The sequence below is a fragment of the Eptatretus burgeri genome, chromosome 7 (assembly GCF_056783735.1).
Source record: "Eptatretus burgeri isolate ZD-2024b chromosome 7, Ebu_testis_v1, whole genome shotgun sequence".
NCBI classification, from domain to species: domain Eukaryota; kingdom Metazoa; phylum Chordata; class Myxini; order Myxiniformes; family Myxinidae; genus Eptatretus; species Eptatretus burgeri.
Window position 1 is genome coordinate 33,261,690 of NC_140967.1, and position 21,423 is coordinate 33,283,112.

Consider the following 21,423-nt stretch of genomic DNA (forward strand, 5'->3'; position numbering starts at 1 on the left):
ACGCACACACACCCATACACACACACACACACACACACTCACACACACTCACACACACACACAAACCCGAGAAAGATTAGATAGCCAGAGAGAAAGAATGCAGGTGAGAGTAAATGACCTCTCAAGACCTGGCGCAGTCAGCAGACCAATGCAACCCAGAATGCTGAGGGAGAGGTAGGTGGGAGGAATACTGCTTGTGTCTAAGGTGTGGAGGTCAGAGGTGTGGTGTAGTGCAATGTGGGAGGTATGGTGTCGTGCCAGAGGAAAATGGGATTGCGAGTCAGCAATGATGTTCTTTGTGCGTCCAAAGAAGATGGGATAGAGGGGTGGATAGAGAGAGAAGAGAATATATGTGTGAGGAGAAAGATCCCTAACCTATCTGTGTAAATGTCTGTATGTGTAACGTGTACCTCCGTGGGACACTCCGCCTGAGCATTCCCACGTCGTGATATGGCGCGTTATCTCCTGCTTAATTACTTTGCCAGGGCTCGTGGCAACGTGCGCTCCACACTGGTCCGTCTGGCCGTGCGGGGGTGGCAGACTTCGACAGCACGGCAGGGATTCTCGAAAGACGGCAGTCGCCTCGGATCAGGCTCGAAGAAGAAGAAGAAGAAGAAGAAGAAGAAGAAGAAGAAGAAGTGCGTTTTGGCAATCACACACCAATAGTATTTGGATATAGAGCGACACAGGGAGCGAAGTGAGAGTGAAGAGGCAAGAGTCTAATGGTTTCACACTACCCATTTTATAAGCCCTGGGCGAAGGGTGGGGCAATGACCAGAAAGCGACGTGCTGTGGCTCAAATCCTGCTCCTCTATTGGGCCACAGCAGCCCGAGCCACACCCTGCCAGGCTCTGGGACCAGAAACCGTCTCAGTTGCCTACCAAGTTTGGCACGGCTCGGAGCTCCTGACTCGACATGGGGCACGCTCCCCGAGCCGGCACCCTGACCCTGATCGTGCTCCGAGTGCAGTCTGAATGTCGGATGACAGCGGACCTTCCCCGCCACCCACAGGCCCTCCCATGAGCCAAAATGCACAAGCGGGCCCCGAACCAAACTCTCGGATTGCCCTTCTGGTGATCCCTCCTCATTGCCCCTGGTCTTGCTGTGGTTCAATTCGTCATGTTCACCCGGGACGTACCCGGTGAGATGTGGTTGAGCTATTAACATCTGTTGCTTGGTCGGGCGTCGCGTGGCACCAAGGATAATCTGACGCCATGCAGTGCTCCTCAAAATAGAGCGGCGAATTGTAGCACTGCAGAGGTATGAGGGGGTGCGGGAATATTTTTCCCATGTGCGGGAAGCTTTTGTGGTCAAAGTGGTGAGGTTTGGTGAGGTGCCGGTTGCAAATTGGCGCACAGATTTGAATGAAATAATGGCGTGCGTTTCCCATGCGGGGGTGGTGTAGAGTGTAGTGGAGATGTGGATCCGAGCCACGTAAGGCATCGTGGTGTGCTTGGATGCTTGTTATGTACTATGGCTAAAAGGACAGGGTTAGAATAGGAATCAGAATATGAATCAGAGGCTGTTACTCGACCTAACTAGAAGACCCAAACAACCCACTTCGTCCCGTTAACCCACCAGACATGAGGGGAGGACTAACTACACGAAGACTAATGAAATAAATGCCTGGGGATCACTGTATGTTGGATGCCATTGCCTTCGAGGCATGTGGTTTTGCAGAGCCTAAACAATATATATCTATATATATATATATATATATATATATATATATATATATATATATATATATATATATATATATACATATACTGTATATACATTTTATTTGATATACCATACTCTTTACAGATCGTTGGTGCTGCCGAAGCAGTTTCTTGGCAAGGGTTATACTGGGTGTTTGCCATTGTCTTCCCAGCATTGTTTGTCCATGCTCTATTCTTTTAAATGCTGAGCATCAAGCAAGGGAGCAGCACATAGCATTTTTTTAAGTCTTTGGTATGTCTCAGCCAGGGTTCGAACCATCGTCATGCCAAAGCGATGTATGCTTTGCGAATTGTCAAATTTAAGGGAATCATGCTCGAGCGGTTTGCGTGGTTTCTCCCAGTCTGAATATTAAATCCCGCCAGTCTCTTAAAGCGATCCTTTCACAAATTCTATCTCTCTCAAAGATTAACCAAAGCCACGCTAAAATGGTCTGCACGCATGAGAATGGTAAATAATCAGGCGACACATGTACTCAAAGAATAACAGTTTATTGAAAGGAGACACAGGATGGCAAAAATGGAGAATCCCGAGACAAAATGGCAGACAGTAACAATGAATAAAAATAAATCAATAAAGGTGCATTCAATAAAACAATACAAGAATGCATAGAGCACTTAATACAAAATGATGGATCTCGGTGCCACAAGCACGAAGGGGAGAAACCAGGCAAGATCTTGTAAAGGATACAGGGATCGAAGCAACTCCAAGGCGAGCAGCGAGCAGGTTTCTCAGGCGAGCAGCAGGGACCAGCCTGCAGCCATGGCACCCAGTAGAGAGGTGAAGGAGTGTCCGACAGGGCAAAGCAAGAGAGCAGATGGCAGAGACAGGAGTGGCCCAGTGAGCTCCTGGCTCACTGCATTAGCTCCAATGGTCTTCTGGCTGTTCCTGGCTCTTCTCACTCCAACTGACTGCTCCCCTTGTATGCGGCCCCTTTGATTACCTCCCCCACAGCCACGACCACAATGTCTGAGCTTTACCTCTTCCCAGACCAGCTTCGCCACTCACGTGGCACACAATTGCCGCTACGGTGACGTCAAGCAGACCGGTTGGCATCATGGCACCTCATCAGGGGTGGTGGAAAAGTTTTAAAAGCCATACACAGGATGCAGACAGCTCCAAAACCATTCTGAAACCACCCTGTCCTCACCTTGCCTGATTGCCATGCCTGGATTTACAGAGAATACACGAACAAATTACACTTTTCAATCTAATGCCAATGACAACTATATCGCCCCTCATGGCAGACATAAGAACAGGCCAACTTCACTGTAATGGATCCCTGGTTGCATAAAATGCTCCAACCTACTTGAACACAGACAACACCAAACATGCCACCTAATTCGTATCCCTTTCAAACTATTTTTTAACGGACTCAGTCTCCCTAAAGGGGCTGTCACACCTTGACGTTTTAGCCAGCGTATGGCAAGGTATCAAAATGTATGCAAAACGCTGGCGTACGCTGAACTTTTGACGTTTTTCCCCATTTTTGGACGTATTCATAACGAGTTGGACGTATGCATAACGTATTGGTAACGTACACAGAACGTTTCAATCACATGTAGATAACTTATACCAACGAATGATGAGCGTGTTGTCGGCGTTCACAACCTATGCCCAACGATAGTCTAACTTATGCATAACGCACGGCAGCTTATTGCCGACGATCACGTGGCGTAGGCTATTCATAGGCTGCGGCTCGACGATTCAAATCATAACCGCACCAGACATTGAAGTGTGAAGCCGCTGTCACACCTTGACGTTTTAGCCAGTGTATGCCGACGTATGAAAAATTTGCCGAACCAAGCTGGCACACGTCGAATACGTTATGGGTAAGTTTTGTATACGTTAAGAGCACGCTGGCATACGTCGTGGTATGCTGGCATACGTCGTAGTATGCCGAGTACGTCGACAAATTTTCAGAGTGTTGAAAATTTATCGACGTACTCGGCGTATGACACACGTTCCACATACGCTGGCCATAAGTTGTAGGCACGCTCCGCGATCGTTGACACACGTCGACATACATTACTTGTACGTTACTCATAAGGCGAAACAAGTCGAGGTAATGGTTAGCGTCAGTGTTCTAGACTCCCTGGTTTTTTTTTTTTGGTTTTTTTTTTTCTTCGCTATGACGGTGATGTTGACACTTCGATATCTAGTGTGGTTATGATTTAAATCGTTGAGCGGCAGCCTATTAATTATATTATATTATAACCACACTAGAAATCGAAGTGTCAACATCACCTTCATGGCGAAGGAAAAAAAACAAAACCAGGGAGTCTGGAAAACTGACGCTAACCATTACCTTGACGTTTTTCGACTTATGAGTAACGTACAAGTAACGTGTGTCGACTTGTGTCAACGATTGCGTAACGTGCCTACAACACGTTACTCATAGGTTAGAAATAAGTTTCGGGTACGCCAAACATTACCTCGATGTGTTTCGACTTATGAGTAACTTACAAGTAACGTGTGTCCGACGTGTGTCAACGATCGCGTAACGTGCCTACAACTTATGGCCAGCGTTATGCGGAACGTGTGAGTCATACACTGGCATACGTCGAAAAATTTCAAGCATGGAAAATTTGTCTAACAGCTCGACGTACTACGACGTATGCCAGCGTACTACGGCGTATGGCAGCGTGCTCTTAACGTATACAAACTTCTCCATAACGTATTCGACGTGTGCTAGCGTTTTAGCCAAATTTTTCATACGTCAGGCATACGCTGGCTAAATCGTCAAGGTGTGACAGGGCCTTAACGCGTCACACGAGACCACCGGGGATTAACCGCCAAGACACTGAGTGGAGGTGTTCTGCACACGCAATGACTCTGCAGTGTGTTGCAGCAATTTGTTTAATTTGGCCATGTAGCAGTTTCAACACATGCCAGTGGTTTGAGGAGAATTTGGTTATTCTGGAGGGCAGCTCCACAGCTCAAAATGCACAGTGAATACACTTTAACAGTAACATGTTTCTTAAATTATGAGGATGGGGGTGTGACAAGTAAACAAAGAAAGAAGGTGAAATAGAAACCGGCCAACGTACTTAACCAAACAGAAACGGTTTCTTCACCAAACGTTAAACTGAGCTTATCACAGAGTCATTCAGGGATGCAGGACAATAAAAGATACAGGACAATGAAAAATGTAGGACAAATTGTGCAGTGTACTAGCTGTTCCACAAGCCTCGGCTTTGTATACAAAAACAAAGACAGAATGGATGGGTTAGAGGTTTGTTTGCCGTCTTCCCTTTAACTGGAATGTTAGGAGGTGCATTGTGATCATGTAGGTTACTCTCTCATGCGTTTGTGTAGTCATTCTCTCCTGTGTTTGTACCAATTCTTCTTGGTGTCTGAGCATGGCTGGTTTATATAGCCATGGCATGCCCCCCCCCTCCCCACAGGGTAAAGCCACCACCCCCCATCCTACTGGAGTCACGCATAAGTTCCTTTCATGTGAGGGTTGCGTACAATGAAGTCGCTCATCTGTGTTGCCATTGTCTTCTGGCTGTTCCTGGCCTTCCTCTGTTGGCCTGAAGAAGCCAGCTGTGAAGCTGGTGAAATGTCACCTGAGACCAGGTCTGCTCTTGCTTATTGCTCAAATTGGCAGAGTAGATCTAGTTTTACTTTTGGTTGGAAGCACCTTCTTCTTTAAAAATGTGTAATCCCAACAGCTCCCAATCTGATGGATGTATATATGTATATGTATGTATATATATATATATATATATATATATATATATATATATATATATATATATATATATATATATATATATATATATATATATATGTATTTTTTTTTCTCACCACTGATTCACTCACTGACATCCATCCATCCACTGGGACCATACTCTGTGCAGAGCGTTGGTGCTGCTTAAGCAGTCTCCTTGGCGATTGGGCACAATCCTGGACGGGTCACCACTCTGACACAGTATACCAGCAAGCTGCCACTCATTTTGCCGACCTCGGATGGATGACAGTCAGTCAACCCCACCTGGTATTAATTCAATAGCCAAGTGGGATTTGACCTCAGGATCCTCAGATCCTAAGCCCATCACCTGAACGATTCAGCCCATACCAGGCTTGTACTCACTGACACCCTGACTGATATGAACGATCGGTACCTTCCGGGTGACGTAGAAAGCTGAAATTTTGCGTGCCGATGGACATCGAAGCTGGTACACCGAAAGAAATTCACAGAATCATCAGGCAACCTCCATAAATGAAAAGATATATATATATATATATATATATATATATATATATATATATATATATATATATATATATATATATATGGAAGGAAAAAAATGCAGGTGAGTGACCGGAGACAATGACGAAGCACAGTAATTTTGTGTTCCGACGGACATTGGAGCTGATACACCAGGAAAAATCGGAACCACCAGAAAGCATCCATAAATAAAAATATAAATAAATGAAAAAAGAATGACAATAAATAAATGAAAAAAAATGCAGGTGAGTGACCCGAGATAATGGGGAAGCACGGTAATTTTGTGTGCCTATGGACGTCGAAGCTGACACCCAGGAAAAATCACAGAACTGTCGGAAAGCATCCGTAAATGAAAATATAAATAAATGAAAAAAATGCAGGTGAGCGACCTGAGACAATGGGGAAGCGAGGTTCGTATGCTTACACAATGTGTAAGCATGCCCTGCTAGTATGCTATATATATATATATATATATATATATATATATATATATATATATATATATATATATATATATATATATATATATACACAAGTATGCTAGAAACCCTGTACCCCCAATGCTGAACTCCCCCCCCCCCACTCCCATGCTGTTATTGTTTTTTTTTTTACACCATGAGTACAACTACCAGTTTTCACCTAATTCAGTCCAGTGGTTGAGAATGCATAGAAGTCAAACAAACGTTCAAAAATACACATCTCAAATTATATATGGTAAGATTAAATATATTTGAGGGCGGGGGGGGGGGAGATGTTTGGAGGGGTGGTAGCCACCAAACACAGCTGTTGGGTGAGGAATGAACAAACACAGATTGCACATTAATGACATCTATCTATACAATCACTCATCCATATCAAACCTACCATTCCTTCCAATATCCCTGTACCCTGATATCCCCAATGCTTCTATGTATATATCAAACTCAAATTTAAACCCATCTACTGTTTCTGCTCCCACTACCTTTCCAGTGAGACTATTCCCCACATTAACTACTCTGAGTGAAAGACCCTGCCTTACTGCCATCATAACTCTTGTCTTCTTTAAGATCTGACAAAGCTGTACCCCCTGGTCCTACAACTGTCCATCCTGCTGAAAAACCGAACTGGCTTAATCTCTTGTGCTCTGCTTTGCCCTTAATTGGGTTCACTACTGTATTGTGTTGATTCTTTCTTTGGTGTTTAGGGTATCTACACCATTAGTCTACTTGCTAGGCAGGCTGGCCTATCTGTATTACATTTCTATAATGCTAGCACACCAGCTTACTGAACAAGCCTTCCTGTGCTGGAAAAGGGCTTCATCTTCAGAGACAATGGAGGTGAATTTGGATACAAGCATTTATTTTTACTCTACGAAGCCTATATCAGTGGGGGGAAATAATTGGATGACCTAATTACTCAAGTGCCCATTTTATATGAAGGCCTGCTGGGATAAACCAGGTACAAGCCCAATGCAATTATGTTTGAGTTATGGTTCTATTCCTGAGATTGCCTGCACCCTGTTTTCAAACATCATTTCTCTCTTCCCTTTCTGGTTCCACACCATAAATCGTGATCTCACTGGCCGTTGTTTGATCTTCGGCTAAACTTAAGAACAGCAAGCACGCAGCTTGCAATCAGTTTCTATGAGATTGTTTGCATTTTCTGTATTCTCTATTGCCCTCTTCCTGCTTGAACTTTCTTTCCCTTATTTCACACCTAGAGCCCTGTGTCTAGTTACCGATGGCTCGGCACACGCTTTGGGAACTGGGGTCAAACAATGGTTACAGGTAAACCCAGCTCATGCTGTTTCATACCTCTGATCTCCATAATTGGCTACATAAATCTTTGAACAGGGACAAGTAAATGAAAATTTGATGGTTCATATTTTTAGCTTCTACAATTTGAATTATTGGATATGTTGGAGCTATAAAATGGTTTTTGTTTTTTTTGTTGTACTTTTTTTGTGGCTTTTATTCAAATTTAAGGCTGCTGAAAATCAAGATAACATTAAACTACAACCCAGCTACCCCCTCCTCCCACCCACCCCTCCCACTCATTTTTCTGTCCAGCTGGCCTTGCAGATGTATGCTTGTTAGCACAACTCAGAACCACTCTTACTTTATTTTTCAAGCGCAACTCAGAACCATGCTTTATACACTTGCAGGCAATAAAACAAGTCCATGAGCTTTATGTGAGCTCTTCGCTAGACTTGCATGTGGCTTCATAGCATTATGTTTCAGTGTGTTGCACAAGCAGAGAGAGAGGTAACCTTGAACCTTCTCAATCCTGGTTATAGGTCTGCTTTCCTGAACATCAATACCAAAAACTGTCTGGCTAATGGTATAGTAGGGCAAATTCAATTGAATAACAATCAGTATGCTGAACATAAGGATGAAGGAAGATGAATTAATGCAGAGTTTGGGGGAGGGGCGCATCTCTTACCACTTTATTCCACGGCGTCCATCAGCTTTCTGGCACTTTGCAAATGCCTATAAAGTGCCATTTGGCAAGTTGAAAAAATACTCTGCCACAGTGTTCTGAAAATTTTATATTCTTTATTCTTTGCTGCCTCAGTCTGAGCACAAGTGATTTGACATTTGATGCAGCTCTTTTGTGCTTTGTAGGGCACCTTATATACTCCCATGACTGAGTGTTCGGAAGTGTGTCATCAATCAGGCAGATGCTGTTTGTGATGTAAACATGTTTGTCCTGTGCATGTACTTTTAATGAATTGACAAGCTCCAGTGCAATGCCATTGGTAAAGTAATTACCTATTTCAAAGATTACACACAAAACTGTTATTAATGATATGTCAGTGTTACACACATTTTATGCACACCTGTAATTATTGCCATACCCTTTTATTTACTCTCTTTATTACTCAGAACCTGTAATTCGAAGTGCAAGCTCAAAAAGGAAACCACTCAAAAATTTGGTCCAGGCTCTCACTGTTTGTTTGTTTTTTCGTGTCTTTAGTGGAACCAAGCCTGCTGAGAATGCATCCTTGGAATTTATACTCAGTTGAGAGTGTTATGACATCAATGCCAAAGCATCGTCTCGCTTCACCTTCAAAGATCGTCGTGTGTGCAATTGTCACGTTTTATTTTTTTCTTGTTTATCTTTTTCAGTGGTGGCCATGTTGACTTTGAATGTTGAATGCATCATAGAACGATGGCCACACATTACTTGCAATGGCCATACATAATGAGTGCCCTATTTATTTCTTACATGGTGTGCCTTAAAAGTACAGTACATTGCTCCTGAAATAAAAAGCCTCGCTCACATTGCCCTGCCCAGTGGCATCCATGCGACCAACTGCCAATGACCCACGGTTTCCATTTCTTCCTGTTTTACAAAATGTCGCATTGCTCTATATTATGGAAGTTGAGCCAGGAATTAGCAATCATGCCAATATATGGCTTTCCCCTCTAACTCTGCAGCAACTTATGCATTGCGCTTATACTTGTGCAGAACATCGATTAATTTCAGCATGCCATACATACTTAATAGCATCTGTCTAGTCGAGCTCACCTCCTACTTGAGCCTGGTTTTGTTTCTGTTGGGTCCAACTCAAAGAAGTTCTACACTTTATCAGTGGAAATGAGGTGTAAGTGAACCAATCTAAATCTAACCTATCAGAGTTAAAATAATTTATTGAAATGGTGGCCAAAGCAGTATAATGAGGCATGTGTTGCACAATATATATATATATATATATATATATATATATATATATATATATATATATATATGTATTTCATGTTTCATTACTGTTGTTTATGGAGCAGAGTAATTCTGCTTCTAAACAGCAGGTAAGGTTGGAATGTGAACTATCTGGAAATGTTTTTCAGGAAATGTACTTCATGTTCTGGTTGTTTTACGCAGAATGTGCTGTATGTTGTGTTCATTACATATTAGGTGTTGGGTGTTGAATGGTATGCTGGATGCTGCGTGCTGGTTGCTGCTGGATGTGTTGGATGCTCTGTGCTGGATATGTTAGGTGCTGTGTGTTGTATTTGATTCCATGTGCTGTACGTGATGCTATGAGCTGTATGTGCTGGGTACTAGCTGCACACTGTGCCAGGCAGGCGTCCCGGCATGACACGTCCCCTCATGGTGTTCGTACATGGTGGAGCATATGGTGAGGGAGCTGGTGGCCTGCTTGATGGGAGTGTCCTCGCCAGTGTTGGTGAGGTTGTCGTAGCAACTATCAACTACCGACTTGGGGTACTTGGTGGGTATCATAGCTTTCTCAAACTTTATCATATTCCACTTAATCTTCTTGAGCATGACAGTGTGCTTCCCATTACTCTTCATTTCTAATTAATCAAACTATCTCTCCCTCTTTCCATTTCTCATCCGTACCAAAATTAATCTCTTCCTTTTTTTTTTCTTGCACCTCATCACCTTATCTCCTATTATTCCATCAACACCCCCATCTCAATTTCCTACAAGATTTATTTGTCCTCACTTTCTCACTTTTTATTCCCATCATTTGCAATTTCAAAACATCCCACATGCTGTTGTTATGTATCTCCATTTGTGTATTTTGCACTATTTCAGCCTATATGTCCCTTTGTTCTTTTTTCCCTTTTCTCATAATTGCCTTCATGTTCAACGTTTACTGTTTTCTCTCTTAATATCATTTTTTTTTGGTTCATGCTGTATATCCTTCTCACTTTTCATCACTGCCTCCTTTTCTACCTTTCTGCTGCTTTCAGTGCCTGGCTCCTTGCCATGGTCAGAGCCTTTTGTGGATTAAAACTTGAAGTGAAACCCGAAGATAAATGGTCATTCTGGTGATGAAAGGTTTCCATGATCTTGGCTAATGCAGCTCTCATACTCTCCTGCCCTCTTTACCTCATTCACACCTTCCTGTATTTCTCCTTTCAGTATACCGAGTACCCTTTTCACTCTCACACCTTCTAATATCTTCACCTCAGCTTCGTGTTAACCAATCACACCATTTTTTTCCCTACTGTTCTGATTTCCCATTGAGATTTTACCTTTCAAGGAACATCATTGGTCTGCCTAAACTGTTTAATTAGTCCAGAAAGGGTCCCGATTGAGTAAGAGGATTCATACTTGGCAAGGAAATCAACACAAAGGCCTATTCCTGGCAACATATATATATATATATATATATATATATATATATATATATATATATATATATATATATATATATATATATATATATATATTCCCATGCTCTTAAGCAACCAAGAAAAGCTACACAAGGTAAGCCCTTTGCTGTTTGAAACCCTACTCAGGTTCCTCTGCAGATGCAGACATTCACAAGTAGTACATGCCTGAGAATTTCAATGCTTCATGTGCCCCCATATGGTCCTCTTATAAATCAACACACTCGAGATGATCCGGAAGAGGAAGAAGGGTGAAGACAAAGTGGGATATGATGGCTCTCATTGGAGCTTCGAAACAACATGGACGACGAGGTTGTAAAATGTAATGTACCTCTTTAATGGATGTGAGACAGTTACAACTCGACTTCCATTGACCTGTGTTGCAATTAGCATAGGGTCACGTGATCTTGCAGAAGCAGCTCAGTGATTAGTTGACTGAGCTGGCCCACCACCCTCCACTCGGATATAAGAAGGAGGAGAATAATGGGAAAATTTGCTTTTGAATAAGGCGAGTGGATGTACGGCTCGCCGTATTGCTGGTTGAAACATTGAGCCATTCGGTACAACCAAAGGTTAGAATACCCATTATGGATTTTGTTGATACAATCACAAAATATTCTTGATAATTGAGTACATGCTATTTTGAGTAGACATCAAGTGTGGAGAAATGCTTTGCCAGGCCAAACCCAGTTCAAACACAAAAAACAAATGGCTCCTTTCAGCATAATGGGGATTACTATAAGAGATGGTCTCCTGTGGGTCGGCCCACTATCCAGACAATAATATGGGCAATGTCTGTCAATGTTTGAAACCTTAACTCCCACATCCTCTCCAAACATGGGTCCACACCCTTGGTTGTGTCTGAAGATCATTCAGGAGAGAGAGAGAGAGAGAGAGAGAGAGAGAGAGAGAGAGAGAGAGAGAGAGAGAGAGAGAGAGAGAGAGAGAGAGAGAGAGAGAGAGAGAGAGAGAGAGAGAGAGAGAGAGAGAGAGAGAGAGAGAGAGAGAGAGAGAGAGAGAGAGAGAGAGAGAGAGAGAGAGAGAGAGAGAGAGAGAGAGAGAGAGAGAGAGAGAGAGAGAGAGAGAGAGAGAGAGAGAGAGAGAGAGAGAGAGAGAGAGAGAGAGAGAGAGAGAGAGAGAGAGAGAGAGAAAGAGAGAGAGAGAGAGAGAGAGAGAGAGAGAGAGAGAGAGAGAGAGAGAGAGAGAGAGAGAGAGAGAGAGAGAGAGAGAGATTGAAGTTTCGATGATCTGTTTTGTTGCCTGCAGTGATGTGATAAATGCTTCTTTTTTTCTTTTTTTCAAATATTCTTCTTTGCTTGTCTAGTGGTGGCTTAACGGTTGAGGTGGCTGGCTTAAGATCTTTAGCTTCACTGTTAAAGTGGCTGGCTTAAGATCTTTAAGATCTTGAGTTCAAGCCCCTGCCATGCCATAACCAAAACCAGGTGGATTGACTTAGCCTGTCATCTTGAAGTTTCTAAAACGAGTATCGCTTCTAGGAAAAATGAGCCATTTGAGTATCCTGCATCAGAGTAGTGACCCATCCAGCATTGTGCACCCTAGCTAATGAAAACTGCCTCAACAGCCCAATGTGTCTGATGGTGTGAAAGGAGTGGTTATTATTTTTCTTTGCTGGCACTCATTCTTCTCACAGCACTGGTGAGTGGTGATGAGCCAGGGTGCATGGCAATAGCATTTTGCCAGTTTGGCTTTTGAATGTGCATGAGTGTTAATACACCTTGTTAGTATACTGCTGCCAGGAATGCCTGATCTTGTCCTTCAGAAGGTACATGGAGTCTAGTTCACTGCCTATTTCACAAAGACTTTTAATACAGGTGTTGAGGGTCTTTGGTAAAATTTAAGACTGTTATCGATGCCAAGATAAATTGTAAGGAAGTGCTTCAGTGCATCACATTCATTTTACTCTACTAATTCAATTCCCATATCAGTTCAGAGTTTAACAAAAATCTAAAAGAGATTTATTTTTGCAGAATTATTTCAGCTTCTGCTATGTTCCAAAAACAACAATTATTTCAGGCAGTGATAAACATGCAAACAAAAACAAAATGCTCAAACAAATACGCAACTTTAGGCACGATGATGTCTCATTTGTGAGGACACAAGACTAGCATCCCAAATCTTACAGGGACCAAATTACACTGAAGAGTAGCAGTATTCAAGATTTTGATTCTCACCTCGGTGAAGTCTTTAGTTTCAGGGGAATTACTATGTCAATATTTTATTGTTGGTATAAGACTGTAGGATATTTAACGTCCATCAACTAATGCTGGCAGATGGGACGCCCGTTTAACGTCCATCCGAGGAACGACACACATATTGAAGAACCCGCCTGCCTGTGAAACACCAGTATAACAGTTTATACAGTATCTTGGCCAAGATTAGAACCCAAGATAGACGGTTTACACACTTCTCGGCTATCCTGCCAGCCCGAGGTAGGACTAATAGGGGTATAAATGATTGTGGGTAGGGATGAGGGTTGATGAGATTGTGGTGCACTGCCTCTTTGAAATAATTGAGTGAAGAATATGATGGAAGAGGGGAGAGAAGGGGTGCAGGAAGGGGAAAGGAAAGAGAGAGAGAGAGAGAGAGAGAGAGAGAGAGAGAGAGAGAGAGAGAGAGAGAGAGAGAGAGAGAGAGAGACAGAGACAGAGACAGAGACAGAGACAGAGACAGAGACAGAGACAGAGACAGAGACAGAGACAGAGACAGAGACAGAGACAGAGACAGAGACAGAGAGAGACAGAGAGAGACAGAGAGAGACAGAGAGAGACAGAGAGAGACAGAGAGAGAGAGAGAGAGAGAGAGAGAGAGAGAGAGAGATAAATATAAATCTAAGATAATTAGCTGGAGATTGTAAATTCATTGTTACATTACAATTGTCCACTGAAACACACTTGTCTCCTTGTAATTTATCTGATGCTTATGGCACCACTATGCCCAGAAAATGATTACATTATACGGCAGTGTAAAAGAAATCGATTACAACCACCATCTCTTCAAATGACTTCGCAGCAAGGTGAGTTCCAGGACTTGGTGTCAGGGGAGAACCAGGTCAATTTTTATAGCTTGTAGATTGTTGTTCTATCATAAATAGGCTCGGTTGTGAATTCACTTGTGGTAAAAAGCTAGATATAACTCGTTTCTCCCAAATGTATTTTACAAGTGTTGGAGATTGTCATTTCATATTCAACATGCTTCTAAATGACTTAGAGGTTTTCACTGATAATTTGATTGATGCAGCGTAGTTGCTGAATATCTTATAAATACCTTTAAATATACAAATAATAAATAAAGCCAGGGAAAAACAATGTGACCCCTGAAATGGATTGTAGTTGTCTGATCATGATGGGTTAACTTTTGAGCTTCCACTATTGAGGAAATTAAATGTTGCCATTTCAAAGTTAAACTGGAGAACGTTAAATGTACATTAGTAAAGTTTTGCAATTCTCAACTTTACTCCCTCTGCTCTCTCAATAATATTAAACCTCCGCCATCGAAGATGGACGGAGGTTACTGTTTTCACCCCTGTCTGTTTGTTACTTACGAAATCTAAAGATTTCGTAAGTATATTGATCAGTTCCGTTTCTGTTTGTTTGTTTGTGTGTTTGTTTGTTTGTTTGTTTGTAGGCACGATAACTCAAGAACAGAAGAAGCTACCAATGTCAAATTACACCACGTGATTCAGGAGGGTGATGGCTAGTGCTGATTAGATTTTGGTCAAAATCGGTCAAAGGTCAAGGTCACAGTGAGGTCAAACATCCAAAAAAAAGTTATAACTTGAGAACGGACGAAGCTACCAATGTCAAATTACACCACGTGATTCATGAGGGTGATGGCTAGTGCTGATTAGATTTTGGTCAAAATCGGTCAAAGGTCAAGGTCACAGTGAGGTCAAACATCCAAAAAATGATAACTCGAGAACGGAAGAAGCTACCAATCTATATATTAATACTGAAGGACCAATTTTGTGCTCCTCCTTGCGGTCGCGTCACGTTTTTCTCGGTCCTGTGATCTGGACTGAAAGAGACTTCGTACCTGTAAGAGTGCATAGCACATTGTGGCAAGAGTCAACTTTCAACTCTGAAGCAGAATAAACACTTTTCGTTGAGACGGAGGCGAGGGGTGAAGAGGCGGGGGCGGGGGATGAATAAACGGGGGCAGGGAGTGAAGAGGCGGGAGTGGGGGATGAAGAGACTGAGGCAGGGAGTGAAGAGGTGGGGGTGGGGGATGAAGAGACGGGGCGAGGAGTGAAGAGGCGGGGGCAGGGGATGAAGAGACGGGGGCAGGGAGTGAAGAGGCGGGGGGCAAGGTAAGCAAATTTCTGGGCGGGGGTAAGCAAATTGAAAGCGGGAGATGGGGGGAAATGGGGTGGGGGATGAGTGGGTGGGGGCTGGGGTGAATTAGGCAGGGTTGAGTGTGAGGGGGTGGACAGGGGGCGGAGGCCCAGGGGCAAGTGGGGCGGGGAATCAAGGGACGGGGAGTGAAGAGGCGGTGGCGGGGCTGGGTAATTCAAATTTTGGGCGGGGTAAGCAAATTGAAGGCGGGGGGAATGCGGCAGGGGCGGGGGATGAGTAGGAGGGGACAAGCACGCCCTGTCCAGTCCATGTCCCTCAAGTGTGGGTGAGCTGGTGAGGGTGGTTGAATGAACGGAATCCGTCTGTGACAGGGTTTCGGCTAGTGTCAAATTACACCACCTGATTCAGGAGGGTGATGGCTAGCGCTGATTAGATTTTGGTCAAAATCGGTCAAAGGTCAAGGTCACAGTGAGGTCAAACATTCGATTTTTGATGGTTTGGTACAGAATCATCGTAGAAACTTCTGGTTTGCGTCGCTACCTTCCCAAGAGACAGCTTTTATTAGACAAGGTCAGAGGTCAAGTTGACAATTTCGTAATTACCAGTCTATGACTGCTTGTTTGTTTGTTTGTTTGTTTGTCCACAGTATTACGGAAAAACTCCTGGACAGATTTCGACAAAACTTGGTGGGGTGATTAGGTATGGTCCAAGGATCATGCCATTAGATTTTGGACTTGGTCCAAAGTCCAATATGACGGCCATTTTGAAAAAATATTTGAATTTTTGTTTTTGCATTTCTACATGTTTTAAGTGATTTCCAACCCAAAAAAAATTTTTTGTTAGAGAAAAAAAAAATGAAAAATTTGCAACTTTTTTTCAAAAAATTTTCGATTTTATTTGAAAAATATTTGAATTTTTTTTTGCATTTCTACATGTTTTAAGTTATTTCCAACCCCCCCCCCCAAAAAAAAATTTGTTAGAGAAAAAAAAAACATTTTGCACCTTTTTTTCAAAAAAATTTCGATTTTTTTTTTTTGGGCATTTCTACATGCGCGTCGATCTAGTTTAGTTTATTCAATCGTGGTTCAGGAGAGTCTGATCCGTTTTGACGTACAATGAATAGGATATCACGTTCACTTAAGTGACCCAGCAGTATTGGCGGCGGAGGTTTTGCACTCTACCGAGTGCTCCCCCTCTAGTTTCTTCTTGTTATCCTCATGCTTTTTAAAAACAACAGGTGGATATTGTAATTGGCTCTGTCTGTCTATCTGTCTGTCTGTCTGTCACACTATCTCATCCAAAACAGTTGTGCAGAAATTTGCCAAACTTAGTAGTTATCAGTCACCACATGGCAAGAAGACGCGAGAGCAGTATCATTTTGACCCCGCTCCCTCGGGCCCTGGGGTGGGGTCAAAAGGTCACATACCAAAAAATGCAATTACAGGCAATTTTTAAAACATTTTTTCATGAGACTTTGTATGTGCAATTAACATTTGGGGGACACATGAAATATGTAACCATTTTTTGGATTTGACCCCTGCTTCATACCTCAGGGGGTGGAGACTTGGGGTCACAGGGGTCAAAAGAAAAACATTTCAACTCAAAATTTCATATTGGATCCTTCCTGGTGGAATTTTTTGCCATCTTTCAACCTTGCTTTCGGTGTAAAGTGTGGGGATTTGCGATGGTGTGCCATCGACTTCATTCTATTTATATTTGGGGAAACAAAATGAATGAAAAAATTTTGTTTGTCATTTACTTTTCATTTTCAGTAACTAAATGTGACAAATATAGACATTATGCATGTTTTAAGCTGAAGATATTGAGCTTGCAAGGATGGGTCAGACATGGGGTTAAACATCCTATTTCATGAGGCTTTTTATATGTTTGTGCCTTGAATGAACCATGAATGTGCCCGACACACAGTAGTAACACTCCAATGGGAAACAGGCCAGGGGAACTGATTACAATGAAAACCAACATATTATATTTTATTTTCTCAGAAATTGCTTTTGGAGCTGTATCACTTTCCTGCATAACTTACAGGGTTCCTGAGCACAGGCGACATGGCGGCAAGAGGGAACTATGGCCTGCTCGACCAGGTGGCAGCACTGCGCTGGCTCAGCATCAATGCAGAGCACCTGGGTGCAGACCCACTACGAGTCACCGTATTTGGATCTGGTGCTGGGGCTGCTTGTGTTCATCTACTCACCCTCTCCCACCGTACTGAGGGAAACCGCTGGAACAACGCCACGAAGGGTCTGCTGCCATCGCCTCATCCACTACCACAAGGCACCACGTCGCCTCTGCCATCACCACTCTTACTATCACCACTACTATAAATGGCTTGTGTTATTTGCTTTTGTACTTCCACTACCTTACCTCTTAATATCATTAAATGCATGGGACATACACACACACACACCATTTTCCTTTGGCAAGCCAAGCACATGTATATGCCACAATGAATGGAATACTGTGCATTCATTTTGAGCAAAATTCTTTGGCACAGTGTGCATTTGTTGACAAATCTATTGGAAGGGTAAACTCCATGCTGATCACATTTTGATTTCATTGATATTCTTGCCACCTGCTCCAATGGACCTGATTCTTCAAATGTGCCATGTGCACATGGTGTGTTAAGATCCATGGTTACGTGGTGTTTTGTGTTGCGATAATATGACAGACATTTTGGAACGATTGTTCGATTTGAGCTTGCATTGTTGCCTTTTAGCGTCCCCTGGCGTCAAACACTTTGTGTGACGAGTAAGTTTTAGTGCCTGTTTGCGGGTTTCAAATTGGTCGTAAAAATACACTTTATTTATCACAAAACTTAACTAGTTATTGCTACATAAATATTATGCATTGTTTTTGTAATTAGTCATCTTCCAATGAGGCTTCATAACATATTTCTTCATTGGGTTGCTGAGCCTGTTATAGAGCAGGAATGGTTCTAATGCTCAGGTAAACTGGTAAACCCTGCACTCAATATCGAGGAAAACCAAATTACTGGTCTAGTATTGCGAACAACACCATTGTTTATCATTCACATTGCAAATGGAACAGCTGGCTTAATGTCCCTTTTGAAGGATTGCAAGTTCTATCATGCAGTGGTCTCTGCTGGTGCAATACCAGATGGTGATCACACCCACAAGCAGGCAGTTCATAAAAGATCGTGCTACTGCTGAGCCTTAATTCTGCTGCACTGTTATGCACATAATTCTATACTGGATTAATCAATGTCCCACTGGAGATGAATTATGAGAGACTTGCGGAGCTGTCAACCCAAGACATTTGGAGACTGGATAAAGACCCAATATGGCAGGTTTATCAATTCAGTGAGTCAGGCAAACTCTTTTCTTTGTTTGTTTGTTTATTTTGTCCAGGGAAATCCACCATTGGGTGAGAATGATAATAGCCTCCACTCTCAAAAAGAAAGCCAGGAATCCATGCATTTACTCCATTTATGCTATCAGCAAGGCTGAACTGTTTGGAAGGAAAAGAAAATGTTCGGCAAATGCAAATGAATATTATTCAGAGAACAAAACATACCAGAACGTTTTTTATAACAGCAGCTTTCTTACCTAATTAGCCCATCCCCAGAAGTGGAAGACGGAGTTTTGCGTGTGTGTGTGTGTGTATGTGTGTGCGCACGTGTGTGTGTGTGTCTAGGTCTAGGCCATAACGTTGTTTTTTTACTATGTGAGCTTTTGTCATCAAATTTTCAGCAAACCATTATTTTGAGTGTATGGAGACCACTCCTTAATAATATTTACATAAGTTTTGTAGCTGTCGTTTTCGTCAGGTTTAGTTGGAGTACAAAGCAGATGCGAATGGGTTTTGCATTTTGGGATGCTTTCTCGTTAGCCTGTTCCCCACACAGCAAGAGATGGAGTCTTGCAATCGTCTCTGTGTATTGTGTCTATCTGTTGCGGCAATAACGTTTTTACTATATGAGCTTTTGCCATCAAAATTCCAACAAACCTTTATTATGAGAATGTGGAGAACCCTGATTCATAAAATTTACATTACTTTCTTTTTGTATAGCTGTTGTTTTTGTCAAGTTTAATTAGAGCACAAAGTGGACAGAGGTGGGCTTTGCATTTTGAGATGTTTTCTACTTCTACTTTTTCTTCATTATGCAGTCTATTCCAAATTTGAGGATGATGAATTTTAAGAATACAAAAAATGAGCTGAGTAGAAGCAGTTTTATCTTCTTTGTTTTGCCAAGAACTGATCAATGATAAACAAGTACAAATTGCACCTATATATCCATCTGCACGTGATTATTAACTCCTATTTTATTATGATCCACCATCAGTCTCAAAAGTGTCGATTGCACATGTTGGAGACAATGCATAAACTGATTTTCAAAACCAACTCATAGCTTACAAATGCATAAGCTGCCACCTTCTCAGTTTTCTTTCCCAATTCTACTTTGTTTTGAAAATGGTTGAAGATTCAGAACATCTGTTTTCTTTGCTATAATACAGACGTTATTCCCAATGACTAGAGTAGTCAGTTGTTTTGCTAACTTGTGTAAACGGTATTGCATCTAACTTTCTGTTTGATGTTATGTTCAAACGACTTAATTATTCTCCCACAAATTTTATGCCATTCGCCTTTATATGTTTTTTTTCAGTTCATTATGTCCACTAGGATGCTTCTCGAATAAACATTAAACTAAAATTGTTTTGCTTAACCTTTCGCTATAATGGTTCCATCTATTGGAGGATCATTGTATATGAGAGACAACCAGCCTCAGTGGCACAATGGTTAGAGTGTTTGCTCAGAGTTTGGGAAGTTGGTGGTTCAAACACCAGCTGAGTCGAACCAAAGACTATAAAAATGGTATGTGCTTCTTCCTTCCTTGATGCTCAGCATTCAAAAAGGATAGAGCATGGACAAACAACCATAAGTTGGTAATAATAGTACAGGCTTTGTTGGGCCCAATGGCTTCCTCCTACATCAAAGTTCCTTGGAAGGGAAGTTATATTGTTACCCCACAATTGCAATTGGTCCATATCTGTTTGTTTTATCGGTTTATGATCAAGGAACAACTTATTTAAATTGAATGTTATATTTTAAACATGAATAGGAAGATAAGTCTGTCATTTTACCGTACTTTGGCTCAGAATTCATCCCAACCTCACATGCACAGAGAGGAGTGAGATAATAGTTTTACTCTGTCTGTTCTGCAAACAAACAATATTGAAAATCATTCCAAACAGGAAACTTGCTGTTTTTAAGGATGTTATAAATGACACAAAGAACTAATGTTACATGTTAGGGTGGTGTAACAGACGCTGGGGAAAATGGTGGTAAAAGCTGGAATTTTTTTTAATTTTATGCCTTTAAACTTCCTTAAACCCTTATTTAAATTGAATTATATTCTTGAAAACTGTAGAACACAAATTGCCTTCATAATGCTTCTAAGAACTGTGCAATAGATCGATATATAGCAAGAGAGGGTGTGGCATGTGTGTCAGAGTGAAGAAGAGGATGCCATAATGCCGATGAACCGATCCAATAAAGCCTCCATCTCCTAAATTCCTCCATCTCCAAAATTGCAACTCAACATTGTATTAAAGCGTATAAGACTGCTTCAGTAGCACTAAACTTCCATATTCTTTGAAATAATCTTTAAAAGCATGATTTCATTAAAATTGAAGAACAGGAGGGCCTTACCGTTCGTGGGTTTCCTCTTTGTGCATTCGCTCTATTGCTATGAATTTATTGAGGCAATGTTTGCGGATTGCGGTCAATACACTCAAATAATCATGGGTTGGCAAACTATTTACTCCCCCACCGCCCCCCCCCCCTTTCCCTTCATTTACACAATAACCCCCTCAATCTCTCCAACATCATTTCCATCAATTCATCTTTATTGTCAACATCATCAACATCACCATCGCATTATTGGAACAAGTTTATCACAATTGTTATTAAAGGTAAGTTTCATTATCTTAATAACTGAAGAAAATAAACTTTATTTTTATGTTCTTCATACAAGAAAATAATACTTTAT

General features: G+C 41.9%; 1 protein-coding gene across 6 annotated transcripts in view; it reads left to right on the top strand.

Annotated features, from left to right (window-relative positions):
• The window catches only part of LOC147022983 (neuroligin-3-like), a 103,652-nt gene that overhangs the window by 48,534 nt on the left and 33,695 nt on the right, over positions 1–21,423 (top strand). Inside the window, exons 1-3 of one of the 6 annotated variants that reach the window (XM_085887978.1) lie at positions 9,806–9,938; positions 10,027–10,172; positions 17,442–17,687. In XM_085887978.1, the coding sequence (XP_085744104.1) occupies positions 9,871–9,938; positions 10,027–10,172; positions 17,442–17,687 (460 nt within the window). In that variant the 5' untranslated portion in view covers positions 9,806–9,870. Of the gene's footprint in view, positions 1–9,805; positions 9,939–10,022; positions 10,173–17,441; positions 17,688–21,423 lie in introns of those variants that run through there. The other 5 variants (XM_085887974.1, XM_085887975.1, XM_085887979.1 and 2 more) reach the window with 5 other exon arrangements.